The sequence below is a fragment of the Ascidiella aspersa genome, chromosome 7 (genome assembly GCF_963924565.1).
Source record: "Ascidiella aspersa chromosome 7, kaAscAspe10.2, whole genome shotgun sequence".
NCBI classification, from domain to species: Eukaryota; Metazoa; Chordata; class Ascidiacea; order Phlebobranchia; family Ascidiidae; genus Ascidiella; species Ascidiella aspersa.
In genome coordinates, this window is record NC_139453.1 from 18,973,303 (window position 1) to 18,982,332 (window position 9,030).

General features: G+C 37.2%; 1 protein-coding gene across 1 annotated transcript; it reads right to left on the bottom strand.

Moving 5' to 3' along the window:
* Positions 1 to 2,808: 2,808 nt before the first annotated feature.
* On the bottom strand, positions 2,809 to 5,986 carry LOC146138150 (putative RNA-binding protein 19). The gene has a single exon (XM_083393362.1). The coding sequence runs from the start codon at positions 5,974 to 5,976 to the stop codon at positions 4,198 to 4,200; it is 1,779 nt and encodes a 592-aa protein (XP_083249488.1). The 5' UTR covers positions 5,977 to 5,986; the 3' UTR covers positions 2,809 to 4,197.
* Positions 5,987 to 9,030: the final 3,044 nt, after the last annotated feature.

Below are 9,030 nucleotides of genomic sequence, written 5' to 3' on the forward strand. Positions count from 1 at the left end.
TACGCAATGCGGATTGCGCTTCTGCTTGTTGGAACCAGACACGTGGTTGCACAGACCAGAACGAAGGCAGTTTTAGGAGCAACGGCGTTTTCCATTCTTGGTTGATTTTTCTCCGCCATATTCTTTTGATGTCTAGAAATGTCGTTTCTGGACTTGTGGGGTTCACCATGTAGCGATGATGCTTGTACGAATGTTACGTGCTTAATAATGTTACGTGCTTAATTAGCACTACAAAATTATCACCGGTTGCTAATTACGCCGACTGTAAATTCTAACATTCATTATTAATTTTGCGCCTTTGTTCTTAAATGTAGGGCTAGGAATTAGGTTTTCGCATTTCGAGACATGTATAATTGTATATTAACGTAATATTCTTGTGCGCTGTGGTGTTCGCCGTTATTTGAACTTTAGACATGTTTTTTCCTGTCTCCAAACATTTCTGCAAATCTCACGATTATTTATCGCTTGTTTTCCGGCGCGGTTTAACTTCTCACTAAAAGGTCCGCCCAATGTTATCTTTCCACGAAACGGCCGCCCTGTAAGGCAGGCCTGGGGTTTCCGGGAGGGCGTCGGTTCTCGTGAAAAGGAGTTTTGTTTTAGCGTATATTACGAGCGGCTTACCGCCTACAGCGGAGAGAGACGTCTGGGTGTAGCCTTGTGAAATTAGCGAGTAAAACTTTAAGTTTCAGTATGCTCTGTCTGTCGCCTTTGTAAGTAATTGTGTGTGTCTAAGTGTCATTATTGTTTGTGGTGTGGTAATATTCTACTCTTGCAACCAATACATCTGTACATTGGGTTTTCTTGTTGTGGTCTTTTATATAAGTTCTCCTTGGTAGGTTATTTATTGCCCGGAAATAAGAACTCACAGCGACTTTATAGGAGGTCCAGATAATTTTCTAGAATTACTAGTAAAGTCGTAACAACGAAGCGCGCACAGAAGTGTGTAAAACATGTAGTAGGCCTACACGAGTAACAACGGAAAAAACGTACGCAAGAAAACGACAATTGTACGTTTTTTGACGCAATTTCTTGTTTTAGTTTTTTTCTATATTTGTTTACTGTAACACAAATGTAGGCCTATTGTTCTTTATTTACAAAAGGTACAATTGTGTTTCTCCCGGCATGCTTCTTTGATTTATCACTAATTTATATCTTGTTTATACACAGTTTTTTTATCTTTTGTTTATTAGGTTGATATATCATGTCTAGTTGCTTAAGTTACAGCCTACATGCGACTCCAAAGCAAAAAGGGTAACACTAATTTACGGAATAATGAATGGTCGGAACGCTCACTAATTTACGGAATGGTCGGAATAGAATGAATAGGGCCGAAATTAATTTGATGAACGGTCGGAACGGAATGGAATAAATGAGGCCGTAGGAGCAGAATGAACTGCCGGAATAGGTTTTATGCACACCTGAATGGTTTGTTCCGCATTTTCTCTGTGCGGTCAGCAATTAATTGGGAGTCACGAGTTTTGATTGTTAAGCTTATAATAGGCTAATTAATTCAACCTAAGAGTGTTTCGTTCTGACCCCAACTTTGAAGTTCGTATCTAACTCGCGAGCCGCCACAAAACGTTCTGGTGATTAGAATTGTATTAGCTGATAAACGACAACCAGCAGGGGCGCCCGCAGAAAATTTTCCAGGGGGGGCAATCAGGGGTCCTGAATTTTCAACTTAGGGAATTCCCCCTTTTTCGCCTGATGTTAATGAATAATGACGTCATTAAAACAGTGAAAGTATGACGTCATAGAATGGTGATTGCAAGACGTGATAGAAAAAACCCAGAAACACCAAATACGTCCAGCAAAAGCGCGCACGTGCGTCGTCGACAATCCTGTCAGGCGCCAGCTGCGAAATCACGGTGTACAATTGTTAACTTCAGGCAAAAAAACAACCAAGACCGTGAAATATGTGTGTTTAATTGTGGAAGAATCATACATAATTCGACTATCAGCAGCGCAGTTTTCAAGTTCCATGAACGGAACAAGCGCTAAATTACAAGCACGTCTTTCCCCACAACGAAGATCGTTTTTACCGGCTGTTATTATGCCACGATTGGCGCAACATCTGCGCCGAGCTGTGTGCCAAGTCAGCTAAATTACAAGCTTTGGTTGAGGGGAAATAAGTCTTGTCCATTGCACACTTAGCACGTGGTCTTAGAGTATGCATAAAGAGCATAATTTTGCGTTAACTATCATTACTTAAAAATTTATACTTTAAAACGCGCACGACAGTCACCATTATACCTCCTTTTAAGAATCTGCTTCATTTAAACAAATGTCGATGTCACACCAACATCGGCTATAAGCGCAGAGACCGAACAGCGAGAAACATACTGCGTATAACTTGTTTTTTTAGCGAGAAAAAAATAAATAAGGTTTGACTTGTCAGCGTTGTCAATTGTCGAATACTTGCTAATCACTAACCAGTCAACCTAAACCAGCGCTTCTCAACCAGTGGGGGCCATAAGAACATTTGAGGTGGGCCACAGACCTATTTAAAAAGCTAGATTTAGTTTAATTTGTGTCATTATATTTAAAGGAATAATGGTTTGGGAGGAATTAAAAAGGAATGTAAATCTATTGTTCAGCAGCAAGTATCTCACTAATGAACGGTTGATTAAATAATCTGTTTTGAAATATGTTCCGCTGTGTTTTGTTCTAAACCTATTTTAAAGTTTTTTCTTTCATAAAAATTCTATTGGGCCATAGAATTTTTTTGCAAGGTAAATGGGCCACGAAAGAAAAAAGGTTGAGAACCACTGACCTAAACAAAGAACGAAAGAGAAAAACTATCCAGCGTTTACGGTCGACCTAACTAAAGACGAAAAACGGCGTTTTGCGCTCGATTTTGGCTTCGCATTAGATTAAGACGAGTGACCCAATTACTTAAAAAGCACGCCGCTTCGAACAGTTTGCTAAACCATGACAAAAACGAAGCAAAAGCGATATTATCACTTACAAAAATTGGTGGTAAGAACTCCCGCCCCCACTGGGGCAATGGATAGTGTATATTATTTTTAACCTTCATAAGTAATAACATATTACACTTACAAATAATCACAATTTGAAATTCCAGGGGGGGGGCAAGTGCTCCCCCCGCAGGCGCCCATGACAACCAGTTTCAAACTATAGACCGGCCAAACAATCAACGCTGTAAACAGCACAAGTCAATAGGTAAGAAGAGCACACTAAGCGGCAATATATACGTTATCACAATCGGGTAATTCCCAAGTTCGGACCCCACTTTTTAAATTTCTGGATACGCCCCTGCGGTAAACGTATCGTTTCATTTTTTTCAAATTAGAACACCCTACTATTTGTATAAAGTTAGTTCGTACTCGCTTCATGTAATGCAGAGGTTCTCAAACTTTTTACCGCACTCCCTTAAAAATATGTTTCGGCATAAACTTTTTACAGATGACGTTATGAAACAAGTAGAAGTACACCAAAGGAACCTCCTATTTTCGGTCAAACAAACCTGTAACTGAGATAAAGTCCTGAATACATTTAAGGAGGAGGTAAAGCATTTTGTTTGACTGAAGCTCAATTTATTAAAAAAAATTATTTCGTTTTCAAATATTAAACTTGAGTTCATTCAACAACAGTATATTACTTCATGTTACTTGAATTGTGAGTTGTGTTATGATGTAACTTGTGGCATCATATATAAAATTGTTTTTGTAGCGCCTCCAAACTATATATATATATAACGAATTGCCTTTGTCTTTGCTGAACTATAGGGTAGGTCTCAGAATAACTGTGTATGTGCAAAACATGTTAATCCTGGGTTTTACCTAATAAATAGTTTTCCAAATTTAAATTAGGAAATCTCATATTAGCCAGGGTGATTGTTTCTATATCACCTTTAGTTTTGTTTCCATATAATAAAAAACAGAATATTGAAAGGAATTAATACCAAATAAAAACCACTGGCATACTTCATAGCTGAAATTTAACAAAACACTTATTTTCTTTGGAGCATAATGGTTGGAAGTTGTAGTAAGACGTAATAAGAATATCAAAGCCCATACACAAGTAGGTATCATTTTGAACGTTTCGAATAACTCTTTATTCATTTTCAACATCAGATATGTTGTTCTGTATGGGCTTTGATATTCTTATTACGACTTATTTTCTAATGAATAAAATAAAGATATTGGTTTTATTTATTACAACCACTAAACTAGATCATAGTGTACAAAACTGTGCCCATTCTAAGGCTAGTCTTCTTCCATACAAATGTGTTGAATCAACAAGAGCAGCAAATGCTTGACGTGCGTTGTCTATATCAATAAATGTAACAAAGGCAAATCCTCTGTGACTATGTTTGTCTCCATCCTTGTTGATTTTTTTCGGCAGTCTTACAGATTTTAGTTCTCCAAAGCTTTTAAAAAGTGATTTAATTTCAGACAGGGTAGCTTGAAATGGAACATTGCGAACTAGAAGGGTGCAGGACTCTACCATATTACTTTCTCTGCCTTTGCAATTTTCTTGATGTGAAATCTCAATCTCCAAAGTGTGACCATCTAGTTTTGAATTTTGTAATTGATTCATTGCAATATTACTTTCCATTTTAGTATTGTAACCAACAAAGCCATAACCTTTTGATAGTAGTTTTCCCTCATTGGACCGTTTGGTGGATATTGAACAAGATACCACTTTTCCACATTGCTCAAAGTGACTTTTGAGTGATTCCATTGTGGTTACAAAATTTAAATTTTTCACAAATAATTTTTTAGCATTAGATTCATTATTGTCATCAACTGCAGAATTTTGAGCAAACGTGTTACTTGGAGCCCATTCTAAATACAAAGGCTTGTGATGTAATTTTTTGTAAGCTAGCTTTCTAAATGCACATTGTGCTGATTTTGAATCAACACATTGGATAATTGCTGTTACACCTGATGGGGCTAATAATAATTTCTTTATAATAGTGTGTTGCTGAAACATGTTGTACAAATCTGAAGTAGATGTACCCTTTGGAAGATTTTTGGCTAAAATGGTAGTGTCACTTTTTTCTGAGTTGTTTTGTGAAAAAGCAGCCAAGTTAACCCCATTTTCTTTTAAAAACTTTTTAGTTTCTTGAACTATTTGAATTTCACCCAATGCCACATGAACAGCAGCACTGTGTTTCTTCGTAGAATCAAAAATAGAACTTTTATCAAGATTGTAGCTTTCAGATATTGTATTTGCCACCGAATTGGTACCAACAAACAAGGAGTTCCAGTGGGATATTTTCTGGTCTGCCTGTGTTGTATTTTCATTTTTTAATCCTTTAGAAGGCAAAACATACAACAATCTTCCTTGAAAAATAGTTCCATCTAAGGATTTTCTGGCAGTATTTGCTTGGGAATCAGATTGAAACGTAACAAAACCATACCCAACTGACGTTTTGTTTTTTTGGTCGGTTGGAATATTAACATGTGTAACTTTACCAAATTTTTCAAATAAATTCCGTAATTCTTTATCTTTGCAGGTATAAGACAAATTTCGAATAAAAACCTCATTTGTAGATATAGGGTCACTGTTTACATTAAAATTGTGTTTTTTGTCATAAATATCTTTCTTGTCATCCATTACAGTACTTTGAACTTTTGAATTTAGAAATGCAAGGTCTTTAGAATTACCTCGCACCTTATCATCTATACTTAAGGTGGATTGGCAACCGGAAGTCGGACCCTTTATGCTAGTAGGACTTTTTAATTTGGTGGAAGCTTTTTTGGTGTTAAGTTTCTTACAAATTTCTGCTTTCACTGAATAATTTTGAATCATTGTTTTGTTGATTTTTTTTAAGGCTCGTAAGGCATCTTCTTCGTTTTGATATCCAACAAACACAAACTGACGAAATTTACCAGATTCTGTGTAAACTGGCTTAAAATCTGTTACAGTTCCATGGAGAGAAAGGAAATGCCGCAATTTATTTTCATTTAATTGAGGGGGCAAATTTTTTAAAATTAATCTTGACATGTTATTTTTGTGTCCTGTTTTACAAAAATAAAATAAAAAAATAAATGTCATATTATCGGAGCTCAAATGTGTATGTACATATTAATAACCATGAAACCACATAAACCCAATGCTAATTTAAAAAACAAGAACTTACCACAGACCAAACGCTAACCCCGACTCTAGCGATAACTCCAAAATTTATGCGATGTATTAAAAATTGCGTTAGAGCTTGGCGAATTGGTGAATCAAGCTGCTAGTACTCTAACGCAATTTCGTCACACGTCGGTGGACACCGATCACTTGTATTGTGACGTCATACTTAGCTGACTTGGCACACGGCACAGACAGGGCCGAATTAAGGGTACTGTAGGCCTAAGGCTATTTACCAGGGAAGGGCCTAATTTTTTAATTTTGCAAACGAACTACAAAAAGTAGTAAAAGTACATACATGAAAAATTTAAATTATTTACTGCAAAATAATACAAACATAATATAAAAACATGTAATAAAATGCCATAAACTCATAGTGTAAGGAAGATGTGGGACCACTGGGTCACTTTTGACGTTTTTGCATCTGCAGGTTTTGTTTGTGTCATAAAATAGGATTTAGAGATCGTAACGTGAAGTTTAATCTACCCTTCACCACAGCATTTAACTCAAAATGTCAGGATTTTATCCAATCTTGCCACTCGCAAATGTACAATTAGGCGTAGAACTTTGCGATAAAAGGATACAATATTCTACTTTGAACATGCCTCGCAATTAAAACACAGAAGGTGTCAGAAAAATGAGTTACAATACGTTACACGAAGTGTCATAATTAAAATCACAAATTTAAGTTAACAGGCAAATTTAGAAATAAAGACACTTGTGGAATTGGGTTTTGCAAACTACGCCCTAACTAGAGAGTTATGCCCGTGCCCCCCCCCCCAATAATCTCTCTGTGGCCGCGGTTGAGAAACCCTGTTCTAGATTCTAGAACAAACTACAAATTCTATTTGATGACATAATTCTATTTCTGCTCAAAGTTAACACTTCACATAGCATTATTAGCACTTTCTAAAAAATCAAATCAAAAAAAAAAAAAAAATTAAACTTGCGTATTGCATGGTCAACGAAAGTACCACTAAGGTATGACGATTCTAAAGTAGGACATTATTTATCAATGATACTTTAATGCAACAACAACACGTTTAGGCTACTTTGAACAGCACTAAAAACGTATTGATGTCGCCAAGTAGGTGGGGGCGTGGGGCTACTTTGAACACTGTTCAAAATTAAACACACCAAAACAAAAAGATGACCCACTTTAGTAATTTTTAGATAATGAACGGTATTCTCAACATAAACCCAGTTTTGAATTATCTATCGTGTGCTAATACAATTCTTAGCATTTCACTGAAAAAAATAGATCAAAACCTCTTCTACTTTCCGAGATCCAACTAGAAGTTTCCAGATTACTTACAAAGTACCAAATGTTGATAAAAGTCACGTGGTGTAGTTTCAGTATCAAAGCATAGAATACGATCAAAGCAGTCCTTACTGTCAACATAGAAATCTTGATTTAAAATATTCGGAAAGAGCGGAAAAATTTTCAGGGAAAACCGATTTATATTTTGTATTTTACAGACCTTAATGTATGGTGCAATGGATTTTTTAGATTAGTGTTCAAAGTTAGAGTGCTGTTCAAAGTAGCCCCTCATGACGGTATTTAAAATTACATTTTCCTGGCCTTACAGCTAGCATACGTATAGGTTGATTCACACTAAACGCATTTTGCTTCTTCGAAAAACACTAGCGTCGTCCAGTCCACACTTGAAGGGTTAACGGCAAATTTCCTTTCTCCTAACCGAAAGCGTCAAAGTTGATCTGTTTTAAGTACTTCCGCATCCGAAATTTTAAAAACATTTTACGTTAACGCCAGACGCGTCTAGTATGAACCAACCGTATGAATGATGTCATCCTCATTCAAAACAACATCACTATCTATGATCAAAAGGGACTCGAGCCACAAAAACTGAAATAAGAACAACATGAACGTCGAAATAAAACACACATCTAAATAAGAGGTAGGACCAATACCTAATAGTTGAAGGACCGTCTAAATCAGGGGTCGGCAGCCTACGACCCGCGGGCTGGTTCCGGTCCGCCAATGTAATTCGTCCGGCCCGCCGCCTCTTTGACAAAGTAGACACGAGTCCAGGGGGGCCCGCAGAAAATTTTCCAGGGGGGCAATCAGGGGCGTAACCACAAAATCAAAACGTCCAACAAAAGCGACCACTCGCGTTGTCGACAATTCTGTCAGGCGCACGCTGCGAAACCACGGTGTGCAATCGTTAACTATATGTGTGATTAATTGTGGTAGAATCACACATAGTTCGACTATCAGCAGCGCAGTTTTCAAGCTCCGAGCGCTAAACTACAAGCACGCCTGTCGCCACCTGCAATGCTAAACAAAGATGTTTTTTCGGGTGTTATTATGCCACGATTAGCGCAACATCTGCGCAGAGCCGTGTGCCAAGTCAGCTAAATTATAAGCTGTGGTTGAGGGAAAATAAGTTGTGTCCATTGCACACCTAGCACGTGGTCTTAGAGTATGCTTAAAGAGCATAATTTTGGGTTAACTATCATTACTTAAAAATGGAGACAACGCGCACGACAGTCACTATTATACCTCCTGTTTCAGTTAAACAAATATCCATGTTAAACCAACATCGGATATTAGCGCAGAGACCGATTAGCGAGGAACATATTGCGTATAACAGGACGTTTTTTTAGCGAGAGAAAAAAAGAAGGTTTGACTTGCGTTGTCAATTGTCGAATATACACACTTGCTAGTTAGTCAACCTAAACAAATAACGAAAGAGAAAAACTATCCAGCGTTTACAGTCGACCAAACGAAAGACGAAAAACGAGGTTTGGTTTACACTTCATTTTGGTTTCACATTAGATTAAGACGCGTCACCCAATTATTTAAAAAGCACGCCGCTTCGAACAATTTGTTAAACCACGACAAAAACGAACAACAAACGATAATATCACTTACAAAGAGGGGGTTAAGAACTCCCGCCC